The sequence below is a fragment of the Giraffa tippelskirchi genome, chromosome 13 (assembly GCF_054371585.1).
Source record: "Giraffa tippelskirchi isolate mGirTip1 chromosome 13, T2T-mGirTip1v1.2.pri, whole genome shotgun sequence".
NCBI classification, from domain to species: Eukaryota; Metazoa; Chordata; class Mammalia; order Artiodactyla; family Giraffidae; genus Giraffa; species Giraffa tippelskirchi.
The window spans coordinates 79,862,751-79,877,754 of record NC_137287.1 but is presented as its reverse complement, the minus strand read 5'-3'; the positions used below and the strand labels follow the sequence as shown (position 1 = coordinate 79,877,754).

Here is a 15,004-nt window from a genome sequence, read left to right as displayed (position 1 = left end):
ACAGTTAGGTTGCTGCCAGGTCCTGGCTGTTGTGAATGGTTTAAAGATCCCCGTCTGTGTTGTATTGATCTGCCCTCGTAGGTCGCTCTGCTTGACTGTGGGAAGCATTCGGCAGAACCTGCTCAGTCCAGCCTGTATGAGACCCGAGACGTGGAGGTGGCCCGCTGTGGGGCGCTGGCACTGTGGAGCTGCAGCAAGAGCTATGCGAACAAAGAGGCCATTCGTAAAGCAGGAGGCATCCCTTTGCTGGCTCGGCTCCTGAAGACTTCTCATGAAGACATGCTCATCCCGGTGGTGGGGACGTTGCAGGAATGTGCCTCAGAGGTACCCAAGCCAGCTTTGTTCACTGTGCTCTAATTTACCTTGACTTCCTTTAGTGGAAAAATAATTTATGAAGTTATCATAACTGCTAAGGAATTTTTTTTTAAGAAGTCACCATTCTTTTAGAAAAGCAAGAGATTTTCTAATCAGCTAGAAAATTAATTACATTGGTGTTAGTCGCTCAGTCATGTCCAACTCTTTGTGATCCCATAGACTGTGGCCCGCGAGGCTCCTGTGTTGATGGAATTCTCCAGGCAAAAATACTGGAGTAAGTTGCCATTTCCCATTCTAGGGGATCCTCCCGACCCAGTGATTGAACCTAGGTCTCCTGCATTGCAGGCAGATTCTTTACTGACTGAGCCACCAGGGAAGCCCAATTACATTGGTACCTGGATGACATATTTTTTAAAATGTTGACTAAATTCTCTTACTGTTATATCAGTATGTTAAGCTCAGACTATGGTGTTTATTAAGAAAGTCTGTTCAGTGTTGTTATTAATAAATGTGAATAGACATTTACATTTATGCATATTTATGCGTTGTATAACTATTAAAGTTGATTTTCCTAGGAAAACTACCGAGCTGCAATTAAAGCTGAAAGGATAATTGAAAATCTGGTAAAGAACCTGAACAGTGAAAATGAACAGCTGCAGGAGCATTGTGCCATGGCCATCTACCAGGTACAGTGGCTCTCCTACATGGAGTTTAAGGTGGTGTTTCATGAGGTCCGATTGTCTGAGGGTGGGACTCAGGAATCTGCATTCTTTATAAGAACCCCTAGGGATTTTGAAGCACATGTAGGTCTGAGAACCACTATTCTGTTATGACGTGCTTTGTGTCAAATAGCCAGATATGTACATGGTGGCTCTGTGTTGCCTTTCATATGTCCTATTCAAACACAATAGTTTTGGGAAATACATCTCCCACCAATACACGATAGATGAATGAGTGTGTATATCCCTGTTTTATCTTTTTATTAATTTTATCTTTTTATTTATTTGCTTTTTTAAATCCTCATTAACTCTTTGTGGGTTACAAGCTCCATAGTATACCAAAACACCAGATTAGAATGGTAAAGGGGACGGAGAGCTGGCCTTCACAGATCCGTCTCTGGCTGGCTACAAGCAGATTAGTTTCTGCCTAATCAGAGTAGATTTCCTAGAAGAACACATTTTAAATGTGCAAAGTGAGAGAATGAGCCAGAAAGATGGAGTCAGGGGAGGGTTCATGTCAGTGAAGGGTTGTGTTAGTTTTCTGGAGCTGCCGTAACTGTACATGAGTGAAAGTGTTAGTCGCTCAGTCGTGTCCGACTCTTTGTGACCACATGGACTGTAGCCCACCAGGCTCCTCTGTCCATGGGGATTCTCCAGGCAAAGATGCTGAAGTGGGTTACCATGCGCATTGGGTGGCTCAATGACAAGAATGGAGGTTTCTTCACAGTTCTGGAAGCTGGAAGTCTCAGGGGTGTCAGCAGGGTTGTTTCCTTCTGGGCAATCTCCCCTTGGCTTGTGGACGGACATCTTCATATTCCCCTGCCCTCCTCCCTCTGTCTTCACATGTCTTCCTCTGTGGCCTTACGTCCTCTTCTTATAAGGACACCTGGCATTCTGGACTCGAGCCCACTTCCGTGATCTCATATAACCGTAACTACCTTCATCACATTCTGACATGGGGGGGGTGGTGAGGCCCTCAATGTCTGAGTTCTGAGAGGAAACAGCTCACACATAGCAGGGATATATCATAAACTTTTGTATTTTTAATTTTTATATAATTTTAAGGGTTACTTTCCATATACAGTTATCACAGGGCTTCCCAGGTGGTGCTAGTGATAAAGAACCCACCTGCAAATGCAGGAGATGTAAGAGACGCAAGTTTGATCCCTTGTTCGGGAAGATCCCCTCAAGGAGGGCACGGTGGCCCACTCCAGTATTCTTGCCTGGGAAATCCCACAGACAGAGGAGCCTGGCGGGCTGCAGTCATAGGGTTGCAAAGAGTTGGACACGGCTTAAATGACTAGCACGCACAGCTATTACAGAATGTTGGCTGTATTCCCCATGTTGTACAGTGCATCTTAATCCTGTTTCATACCCAGTACCTTGTCCGTCCCCCTCCCTCACCCCCATGATCCCCCTCTCCCCCGCTGTAACCACTAGCCTGTTCTCTAGATCTGTGAGTCTGCTTCCTTTATGTTATGTTCACGTTTGTTGTATTTTTTAGATTCCACATATAAGCAACAGCATACAGTATTTATCTTTCTCTGACTTACTTTATTTAGCATAATGCCCTTCAAATCCTTCCATGGGCTGTACATGGCACATATGGTACATGCCATGCAGCCCACAACCTTAGAGACCAACTGTATGCTTAGAACAATATCAAACCTCTGCTACATTTGTCATCTTTGGGCTTTATAAACTGGGAAGGGTCATGAGTTGGGAACATCTATGCAGTCTTTATGTTATTTCAAAGGATAACACAAACATACAGATAAACGTGTGAACAAAATGTCGGTTGCTGTCCATACAACCCGCTGCTCTGGGCTCTGTTGGGGAAATTGTTCACTTTGGGGGTCATTAAAGATCTGACTGAACTCCCTTCTCTCGTCTGTCTTCCCTATTGTGTTTTCCCAAGGCTATGGGTTACATCACTGCAGAAATTCTCTATAGCCATGCATGTGGTTTTCTAGGTTCCTCACTGACCTTGCCTCTGGCTTGGTAAAAGCCCAGATTACCCCAGAACTGGCTTGGGAGGTTAGCCCAGCATACAGACACTGCTGAGATTGCCAAAACCACGCAAAGGAAGAGAGACGCTGTCAGATAGTGGCCAATATAGACTAGAATTATGTCTTACTTGAAGGCTCCTTCAGAAAATGACACTCTCTGAAAAGTAGTTTCATGGCAGCTAGATTGGCAGCCTCTTTAGCAGTCACTGAAAGCTTGATAAACCTTGATCCTGACAGTGTCTGACTTGGCTTTTTGTGTAGTGTGCGGAAGACGAGGAAACCCGCGACCTGGTGAGGCTGCATGGAGGACTTAAACCGCTGGCCTCCCTCCTCAACAACACTGGCAACAAAGAGCGGTTGGCCGCTGTCACAGGGGCCATATGGAAGTGTTCCATCAGCAAAGAGAATGTGACCAAGTAAGAGAAGGCATTCAGTGTTCTGTATTAAGCTATGGCCATCAAAACACATCCTTCCATTTTAATGCTATTTTAATAAAGAGTTGATTCTAATGCTACTCCTATCATTTTGGAAGCTGCACATTCTTGACTAAATTGGTAGAAAGAAGGGATTCTTAGAAATGAAAGTGCCTGCTTCTCACCCCACCACCCAGAAATGATTTTCATGCATTAGTAGGAGGAAGGGGCTGACGTAATCTCCCTGTTCCGTGGGCTGTTTTGCACGTGGGCAGCCATTTAAATGAGAAGCACCCCTGATATTTCCTGTAGAGACCATTCAAGGTAAAAGAATGTATTTCCCACAGAATTTTTAGACAAGGAACTGGTTTTATTCTTTTCTAAAGATAAACAAGATGAGTCAGCTAAAGACCAACTAACCAATTGATCTTCAAGTGTAGTCATTTTCAAATACGCTTTCATTGAATTTTAAAGTATTTGTAAACTTTATGATCATTTGATTGATTTTAATCTTTGAATTTATCTTTTTATATATTTTTAGAGTTTACACACTCTATGATGGATGTTCTAGGCAAACTTTTTCCTATCTCAGGGTGATGGTTTTCTTTGACAAGAAATTTACATGTTCTGTTTAACACAATGATGATTTATTTTGCTTTGTTCATGTAAAATAATTCCTGAAATGTGAGGGAAAACCCGTAGGGCATTGGGATTGTCGATGCTCAGATTTGAAAGAAGTTGTAGCTGTCTCAGAGGCTGTACAGTGTGGTACTTAAGAGCACAGACAATGGGTGTGGATGCAGGCTTCACTTTTTACGAAGCTTCAGATTAGCCTTTTGAAAATGGGAGTAATAATAGTATCCATATCACAGAATTGTTATAATGATTGAATGAGCATATAGTTAGCCTTTAGTACATTTTAGCTATTAATATTATCACTAAGATTGCTATCAGCTAACTTTATATCAGAAATAACACTGTTCACCTCTTTCCTTCCCTTCCTACCCTCTTTTGCTTGTGATGAACTCAGATTTCGGGAATACAAAGCCATTGAAACCCTGGTGGGACTTTTAACTGACCAGCCGGAGGAAGTGCTCGTGAACGTGGTTGGTGCATTGGGAGAATGCTGCCAAGAACTTGAGAACAGAGTCATCATCCGGAGATGTGGTGGCATCCAGCCACTTGTGAACCTCCTTGTTGGGATAAACCAAGCTCTGCTTGTCAATGTCACAAAAGCAGTTGGTGCTTGTGCGATAGAGCCCGAAAGTATGATGTAAGTAATCCTCAAGGCTGAAAGGTTTTGTTTGAGAATGTTAGAAGGAATGCTGAGAAGTCATGGGAGAGTGTCATCTCCTAGAATTGGTGTGCACGAGTGATGAGAGAGTAAAATGTGCTTATAAATAACCTCAAGGTGACCAAATCGGACTTACAGAGCCAGATTGTTCCCTTGAATAAGCTGGAGGGTACTGACTAAAATACCCAGTGATCAATCGAAACAGTGGTGGAATTATCATTAGGGGAATCATCTATATTTTATAGATATTGATGCCGCTGCTGCTGCTAAGTCGCTTCAGTAGTGTCCGACTCTGTATGACCCCATAGACGGCAGCCCACCAGGCTCCTCTGTCCACAGGATTCTCCAGGCAAGAATATTGGAGTGGGTTGCCATTTCCTTCTCCAATAGATATTGATAGCAGAAATATAATAATACAGCTGACAAAAAGAGAAGAGTGAATGAGTAGGTGTGCAAATTCTGTCTTGCACATAAATAAATCAATCAGTTCAGTTCAGTCACTCAGTCGTGTCCGACTCTTTGTGACCCCATGAACTGCAGCACTCCAGGCCTCTCTGTCCATCAGTTCAGTTCAGTTCAGTCGCTCAGTCGTGTCCGACTCTTTGCGACCCCATGAATTGCAGCACGCCAGGCCCCTCTGTCCATCACCAACTCCCGGAGTCTACCCAAACCCATGTCCATCGAGTCGGTGATGCCATCCAACCATCTCATCCTCTGTCGTCCCCTTCTCCTCCCACCCCCAATCCTACCCAGCATTAGGGTCTTTTCCAATGAGTCAACCCTTCGCATGAGGTGGCCAAAGTACTGGAGTTTCAGCTTCAACATCAGACCTTCCAATGAACACCCAGGATTGATCAGAAATTTTATCTATCTATCCATGTGTCTATCCATCCGTCCATCCAACCATTTCTCTCTCTCTTACCTATCCATACATCCTTTTATCTAGCTGTAGGCATAAAGAGATAGCTGAAATAATTTTTTAAAAATAATTTTATTTATTTATTCATGGCTGTGCTGGGTCTTTGTTGCTGCTTGGGCTTTTTTTTAGTCACAGCGAGCAGGGGCTACTCTTTTGTAGCGGTGTGCAGGCTTCTCTTTGTGGTGGCTTCCCTTGTTACGTCACAGTCGCAAGGGGGCGTGGGCTTCAATAGTTGTAGCAAGTAGGCTCAGAAATTGTGGCTCTAGGGCTCTCGAGTACAGGTTCAGTAGTTGTGATGCATGGGCTTAGTTGCCCCGTGGCATGTGAGATCTTCCTGGACTAGGAATCAAACTTATGTCTCCTGCATTAGCAGGCAGATTCTTTACCACTGAGCCACAAGGGAAGCCCTGGAATAATTTTAATGATTATTATTTCTGCGTGGTAGTATTTGGGATCTTTTGTACTTTCTTTTTTATATTTTCTACACAATTGGTATGATAAATATGTATCATCTTTAAAACAAAATAAAGTTCTTGCTTAGGACCTTACACAATCTCATTTTCTTCTGAATAGTGTACAGTGGTTCAGAGTAAGATTCTGGAGGCATTGCCTGGAATGCCAGTCTCACCACTTACTATGTTTCCTTCAGCAAATTTTAAAGTACTTGGTGCCTTAGCTCCTAAATATATAACTTGGAGATAGTCATGGTACCTGTCATTGGATTGTTGTAATGACTGAGTGAATTAATGTATGTAAAGTACTTGATAATAGTGCTGGGTAAGTGTTGGCTAGTATCATTCACATAGCAATAGCTTTAATTAATAGCAATTTAAACCAATAATAACACAAATACAAAATTAAAGTCAGAGCGTCTAGTATCTGTACTTATCTATAGACAAGTCCATTCTGTGTTTCTCTTATATCAAATTAATCATGTTATTTAACTTGCTACAAATCAAGAATAAGAGGATCTTGAATGGGTCCTCTCAGCTGCAATCAGGAACTTTGAGGGTGTGGCATAGACATGTCAGTAGGTGATTATAATAATTCAGGCCTTTGTGTATTGTGCTAAGCTTGGGTTTTGTTTTAAAGTTGGTTTAAGTTTACTAAAGGATTTTAGGCATAACCTGAAACAGAGAAGCTTATTTAGGAAACCATTGTGGGCCAGAGGTGAAGGTGGTTTACACTAAGCATATGGGGCTTGGGGCTGGTGCACCGGGATGACCGGAGGGATGGGATGGGGAGGGAGGTGGAAGGGGGGTTCTGGAAGGGGAACACATGTACACTCATGGTGGATTCATGTCATTGTATGGCAAAACAAATTTAAAAAATAAAAATAAATAGATAAATAAAATAAGCATATGGAATATAATATATAATACTAAAGAATAAAAAAGTGACAGATTAAATAACAAAATAAGATAGTAGATAAAACCAGGTGAATGACCGAGCATGAGTTGCAAAGAAGAGGGAGGAGTTGTGGGTGATAATTAGATTTCTGACTTGGATAACTATGAATAGATGAGATGGATGCTTGTACCACTTACTGATACAGGGAATGTAGCTGGAGGAATGCTGAAGGCAGAATGAACTTCACTAGGGCAGAAACAAAGCCAGTTTGTTCATCATGATACGTTCATTGTCTAACCCAGTCCCAGGCTCAGGATAGGCACTCAGTGACCATTTATAAGCACACGAAATGAATGATGAATTCAGTTATATTCAGTGCACATTGAGGTTTTGTGGTGATGATAACTAGTCAATTGGATATTCATTCATGTCTAAAACTTAGGATGGAATGTGGGCTGGGCATGTAGTATTATGAACATTTGGCAACTTAAGTGATGAATATCTGTGAGATTGTGAGGAAGAGAAAGAAAAGGGAAAAGAAGACAAAAACAGAATCCTATTCAACCTGATCTTCTAAGGAGAATGAGTGGACCAGAGAAGAGGTGCCTGTAAAGAAATAGCAAAAGAACAGCCCCAGCTGTGAGGGAAGCCAGAAGAACAAGTTACTGAAAAAAAACCAAAGGGAAGAGAGCGTTTAAGGGGAGAATGTGGTCAAAAGCGTCAAATTCTGTGACAGAGTCTCAGAAGATAAAGACTAAACTGTTCTTGCTTGTGCAGCAAGGAGGTTGATGGACCATCTTGTACTTGTGGATATGGTTTTCTTACAGATATTTTTAGAGACACACACAATCAGTTTTAGAAAACAGCGTTTTGAGTTTGGTAAGGATCCAACAGCATCACATGTGGTGTCATATTGCAGACGTGGCTATTGTTGCTAGATTTGTAGGATTTATTGAGTCTTCAAGCTTCAGGTTAAATGGTAAGGAAATGACAAATACCTCTCCCTTGTGTAAGTCTTAAATAATTCATAGGTTAGGAGCTTGTTTTAATGATTAGCAGTTTTATGTTTCTTTTTTGAGATGTCTGTAGCTGTGGCCAAAACTTCGGTGTGGTATATGAGGGTGAACATCTACACACACAGCAGAGTTTTATTACCTCTGTGATAGAACGCACAAGTCTCTCCCCAGGTCTGTTTTTCAGTAAGAATACAAAACATGTTAAACATAACAGTTTAGCTACTGAATCAAAAATTGTTTTTACAACACTAGTGATTTCAGAAAACTCTACTGACTTTTCTCAGTACATCAGACTACTTAAAGACTCAGTATAAATAGTTTCGTATTAATTATGCCCTTCCTGAGGACCTGACATGGAACAGCCGGTATCCTGATGTATTAGGTTCATGAAAAAGTAGATTTATTCATGCTGGATTTTCCTTTTTTGTTGACTTGTTAATGCCTATTTGATATGTACAGAATTCATCTGGAGGTAATTTGTCCTTCAAGTATATAAAAATCACACCCACATTGCAAAAAACTGTTAACGCTTATGTTTTGGGGAATGTAACTTTTTCATAAAGTACTATAAAATTTCAAACGACTAAAAAGTATTGAAGCTAAAAACTTAAACATCTAAAATTTCTTTTCTATGCCTCACGCTCTTTACTTACCTTTAGAAAATTAAAAAAAATTTTTTATTGGACTATAGTTGATTTACAATGTTGTGTTAGTTTCATGTGTATAGCAAAGTGATTCATATATATATATATATATATATATATATATATAAAATATCTATTATTTTTCAGATTCTTTTCCCATATAGCTTATTACTAAATGTTGAGTATCGTTTCCTATGCTATACAGTAGGTCCTTGTTGTTTATCTATTTTATATGTAGTAGTGTGTATATGTTACTCCCAATTCCTAATTTATCCCTCCCCCTCCTTTCCCTTTGGTAACCATGACATTGTTTTCATGTCTGTGAGTTTGTTTCTGTTTTGTAAATGTAAGTTCATTCGTATCATTCTTTTTTAGATTCCACATGTAAGTAATATCATAGAACATTTGTCTTTCTCTGCCTGACTTACTTTAATTAGTATGATAATCTCTAGGTCCATCCATGTTGCTGCAAATGGCATTATTTTGTTCTTTTTATTGCTAAGTAAGTATTCCACTGTATATATGTACCACATCTTTATCCTCTCCTCTGTCAATGGATGTTTAGGTTGCTTCCATGTCTTGGCTATTGTGAATAGTACTGCAATGAACATTGGAGTGCATGTATTTTGTTGAATTATAGTTTTGTCTCAATGTATGCCCAGGAGTGGGATTGCAGGATGATATGGTAGCTCAATTGTTAGTTTTTAAGGGAACTTTCATACAGTTCTCCATAGTGGCTGCACAAATTTACATTCCCACCAACTAAACTTTTATTTTGAAATAACACTAGACTTACAGAAAAGCTGCAAGAATATAGAGTGCATGGAATAGAGTTCCCATATGCCCTTAACATCCTACACACCATGGTGAAATTATAGAAACATTTCATTTGTTCAAGTCTAATGTTTTAGAATTTGAAGAGTGTTGTATGTGGATTTTGTCCTTTTTTGTTCAGTTCATTCCCAAGTATTTAATCTTCCTTATTGGTGGTATAACTTTTTTTTCACTGCCATTATGTTCTTCAATTGGTTGTCTCTATGAGAACTACTGAATTTTGTGTATTAATTCTTTATTACCTAACAGAATTCTCTTATCAAGTTCACTTTATTATTGATTCTCTAGCACAGTTGTTGACTTACTATAGCACATGGACCAAACTTGTTTTTGTAAATAAAGTTTTATTGGAACGTACCCACACTCATTCATTTATGTATTGTCTTTGGTGACTTTTATGTTACAAATGGAAGAGTTGAGTAGTTGTGACAAAGACCAAATAACCCACAAAGACTAATATACCTGCTACCAGGGCTTACTTTTTAAAAATTGCTGTATTCTTCCCTAGGATATTCCTGAGGAAGTTTTATGTCTTCTTTATAAACTCTTATTCTTTAGATTGTTTTCTTGTTTGATTTCATTAGCTGATTTCCTACCATGATGCTGACTAGTAATGGAGATTACTGGTTTTAGTGGACATGCCTTTCAGTTCAGTTCAGTTCAGTCGCTCAGTCGTGTCTGACTCTTTGCGACCCCATGAATTGCAGCACGCCAGGCCTCTCTGTCCATCACCAACTCCTGGAGTCTACCCAAACCCATGTCCATCGAGTCGGTGATGCCATCCAACCATCTCATCCTCTGTCGTCCCCTTCTCCTCCCGCCCCCAATCCTACCCAGCATTAGGGTCTTTTCCAATGAGTCAACCCTTTGCATGAGGTGGCCAAAGTATTGGAGTTTCAGCTTCAACATCAGACCTTCCAATGAACACCCAGGATTGATCTCTTTTAGGATGGATTGATTGGATCTCCTTGCAGTCCAAGGGACTCTCAAGAGTCTTCTCCAACACCACAGTTCAAAAGCATCAATTCTTCGGTGCTCAGCTTTCTTCACCGTCCAACTCTCACATCCATACATGACCACTGGAAAAACCATAGCCTTGACTAGATGGACTTTTGTTGGCAAAGTAATGTCTCTGCTTTTAAATATGCTATCTAGGTTGGCCATAACCTTCCTTCCAAGGAGTAAGCGTCTTTTAATTTCAGGGCTGCAATCACCATCAGCAGTGATTTTGGAGCCCAAAAAAATAAAGTCTGACACTGTTTCCACTGTTTCCCCATCTATTTCCCATGAAGTGATGGGACCAGATGCCATGATCTTAGTTTTCTGAACGTTGAGCTTTAAGCCAACTTTTTCACTCTCCTCTTTCACCTTCATCAAGAGGCTCTTTAGTTCTTCTTCACTCTCTGCCATAAGGGTGGTGTCATCCACATATCTGAGGTTATTGATATTTCTCCCGGCAATCTTGATTCCAGCTTGTGTTTCTTCCAGCCCAGCGTTTCATGCCTTTAGTGCTATTTTATTAGGTGAAATAATGTCTTGAGGACTAAGGTATACACATTTTATCATATTTTTCAAAACCTCTTAATTTTTATTTTTGAAGAGTGGTTTTTAAGTCACATATAGGTATTGAAAAGACTTTTCACAGAAAAAAAAGAAATAGGTATTAGATTTGTCAGATATCTTTTCAAGCATTTATGGAGATTATGCTCCATTTGCTCCAGTATGGTTTTCCCTTTATATCTATCAACATCATGAATAATACTCATGGGTTTCCAAACACTGCACCAACTTTGCATTCTGGGAATAAGTTTCACTTGGTCATGATGTGCTAATTTCTTAATGTGGTATAGGATGCTGTTTGCTAATCTTAGTATTTCCATAATGATATCCTTGAGTTAATTTTGGTCTGTAGTTTGTTTCTTTTCCTTCCTTCCTTCTTTAAAAAACTATCTTTATCAAATTTAGGTATCAGTAGTATATCTGCTTCAAAAAGAAATTACAAAGTTTTCTTTTATTTCAATGCTCTGGAATAATTTATTGAACAATGGGGTAAAGGTTTGGTAGAAGTATACTGTGCAGTCAAGTGGGCCCAATCTGTTTGTATTTTATTAGTTCTTTATTGGTTTCCTCTAGTTCTTCTATAAAATCTGATCCATTTGTGCTTTTTACTCAAATGGGGTCAGTTTTGGCAATCTGCATTTCCTCAAAACGATCAATTTCATTTACATTATCAAATTTATTTTAACAGTGATCTAAAAAGCAATGTCTTAACGATTTTTAAACTTTGTCTTTTTTCAATGGTTATTTCCCACTTGTCAATTTATGTTTGTGTGTGTGAGCTTTCTCCTGTTTTTTTCCCTGAGCAAATTATCTGGTATAGTTTCCTTATTTTGATTTTTTCTGAAAAAAGTTTTATTAATTAGGTATACTTTGTTTTTATTCTCTACTTCATAAATTTCTTTTATCTTTATGTTGTCTTTTTAGAATTTATTTTGTAGCTATTTTTCTAATTTTTTGAGCTTAGAAGATATTTTATTTTATTTTTATTTTATTTTTTTGGCTGTGCTGCGCAGTTTGTGGAATCCTAATTCCCTGACCAGGGATTGAACCCAGGCCACCTGTGGTGGAAGTGTGGACTCCTAACCACTGGACTGCTAGGGAATTCCCTCGTTTTATAATAATAAAAGTAGTTTGTGCCATGAACTTTTCTTTGACATTTCTTTAAATGTCCCTTGTAGATTCTGATATGTAGTGATTTCATTATCATTATTTTTAAGAAATTCTTTAAATTCAATTTGTATTTTCCCTTTAGACCATGTGTTGCTTAATGGATTTTTTTTTTAATTCCACAAAAACGAAGCTTTTTATTTTTTGTTTATTTTAGCTATTTCTTATTTCTTATTATGTTGCAGTTTACTCAGTGTTTTATTTCTACTTTTTATGGAACATACTGGTGTTTCCTTTATGACTTCATATAAGATGAATTTTTACAAAACATCTATAGGTGCTTTGGGTGAAGATATATTCCCTTTCAACAGAGGCTAGAAGTGAAGTGAAATTTTAGTCACTCAGTCATATCCGACTCTATGGGACCCCATGGACTGTAGCCTGCCAGGCTCCTCTGTCCATGGAATTCTCTAGGCAAGAATACTGGAGTGGGTTGCCATTTCCTTCCCCAGGGGATCTTCCTGATCCAGGGATCAAACCTGGGCTTCCCACATTGCAGGCAGACTCTTTACTACCTGAGCCACCAGAGGTCAACAGAGGGTACATAATGAAACAGATCTTAAGAATATACAACAGAGGGTAGAATCTGATGTATATTCTTAAAATCTGTTTCATTATGTTACATAAGCCTTCTATCCCTACTAATTATTTTTCATGCACATGGTATGTCTCATTCTGCACGTGATGGCATTATTAGCGTGCTTCAAATCCTCAAAGGTGATGCTGTGGAAGTGCTGCACTCGATATGCCAGCAAATTTGGAAAACTCAGCAGTGGCCACAGGACTGGAAAAGGTCAGTTTTCGTTCCAATCCCAAAGAAAGGCAATGCCAAAGAATGCTCAAACTACCGCATAATTGCACTCATCTCACATGCTAGTAAAGTAATGCTCAAAATTCTCCAAGCCAGGCTTCAGCAATACGTGAACCGTGAACTTCCAGATGTTCGAGCTGGTTTTAGAAAAGGCAGAGGAACCAGAGATCAAATTGCCAATATCCGCTGGATCATCGAAAAAGCAAGAGAGTTCCAGATAAACATCTATTTCTGCTTTATTGACTATGCCAAAGCCTTTGACTGTGTGGATCACAATAAACTGTGGAAAATTCTGAAAGAGATGGGAATACCAGACCATCTGACCTGTCTCTTGAGAAACCTGTATGCAGGTCAGGAAGCAACAGTTAGAACTGGACATGGAACAACAGACTGGTTCCAAATAGGAAAAGGAGTACGTCAAGGCTGTATATTGTCACCCTGCTTATTTAACTTATATGCAGAGTACATCATGAGAAATGCTGGGCTGGAAGAAACACAAGCTGGAATCAAGATTGCCGGGAGAAATATCAATAACCTCAGATATGCGGATGACATCACCCTTATGGCAGAAAGTGAAGAACTAAAGAGCCTCTTGATGAAGGTGAAGGAGGAGAGTGAAAAAGTTGGCCTAAAGCTCAACGTTCAGAAAACTAAGATCATGGCATCTTGTCCCATCACTCCATGGGAAATAGATGGGGAAACAGTGGAAACAGTGTCAGACTTTACTTTTTTGGGCTCCAGAATCACTGCTGATGGTGACTGCAGCCCTGAAATTAAAAGACGCTTACTCCTTGGAAGGAAGGTTATGGCCAACCTAGATAGCATATTTAAAAGCAGAGACATTACTTTGCCAACAAAAGTCCGTCTAGTCAAGGCTATGGTTTTTCCAATGGTCATGTATGGATGTGAGAGTTGGACGGTGAAGAAAGCTGAGCGCCGCAGAATTGATGCTTTTGAACTGTGGTGTTAGAGAAGACTCTTGAGAGTCCCTTGGACTGCAAGGAGATCCAATCAATCCATCCTAAAAGAGATCAATCCTGGGTGTTCATTGGAAGGTCTGATGTTGAAGCTGAAGCTCCAATACTTTGGCCACCTCATGCGAAGGGTTGACTCATTGGAAAAGACCCTAATGCTGGGTAGGATTGGGGGCGGGAGGAGAAGGGGACGACAGAGGATGAGATGGTTGGATGGCATCACCGACTCGATGAACATGGGTTTGGGTAGACTCCGGGAGTTGGTGATGGACAGAGAGGCCTGGCGTGCTGCAATTCATGGGGTCGCAGAGAGTCGGACACGACTGAGCGACTGAACTGAACTGAACCTGTGCTGTCTTACAGCGCATATAGCTTTTGCTTCTTAAAGGCAGGCTCTATATTATTTGGTGCATAAATGTTCTAATCATTGTGAATTATAGCTTTTAATATTTCAAGAGCTCTTCTTTGTCATGTTTAAGAGTTTTGGCTTGATATTTCTACTTTGATATAAGAATCTTTACCCCTGCTCTCATATTTTTTCCATTTCTGGGAATATCTTGGCCTACCTTTTGGTTTTAGTCTTTCTTGAACCACTTTCTTTTAGGTGTGCTGTCTTATGTAGTCTATAGATGGGTCTTGCTTTGTACACCAAATTAAACATGGTTTTAATAATTGAGCTAAACCCACATACACTCATTGATGTTTGGTCTCATAATATTTTGTAATTATTCATATTCTATTATATTTGCTCTTCTCTTTATTTCAGCTTTGCTAGATATAAAATTCTTGATTCCCATTTTCTTTCTTGAATTAAAAAAAAAAGTCTGCTTCATTGTTGCCTTACTTCATACCTTACTTGTGAAAATTGTGATGTTAGTCAAATTCGTTTTTCTTTGTGAGTTTTTTGATCTTTTTGCTTGGAGGCCTTGAAAAATTTTTCCTGACCTTTATAATCTAATACTTTTACCCGCATCTCCAG

At 39.7% G+C, this 15,004-nt stretch overlaps 1 protein-coding gene across 9 annotated transcripts in view; it reads left to right on the top strand.

Annotated features, from left to right (window-relative positions):
* The window catches only part of ODAD2 (outer dynein arm docking complex subunit 2), a 205,819-nt gene that overhangs the window by 73,101 nt on the left and 117,714 nt on the right, over positions 1-15,004 (top strand). For all 9 annotated transcript variants that reach the window (XM_081560887.1, XM_081560888.1, XM_081560885.1 and 6 more), the window contains 4 exons: positions 82-324; positions 891-1,001; positions 3,305-3,459; positions 4,487-4,729. In XM_081560887.1, coding sequence (XP_081417013.1) covers positions 82-324; positions 891-1,001; positions 3,305-3,459; positions 4,487-4,729 — 752 coding nt within the window. The remainder of the gene's footprint in view (positions 1-81; positions 325-890; positions 1,002-3,304; positions 3,460-4,486; positions 4,730-15,004) is intronic.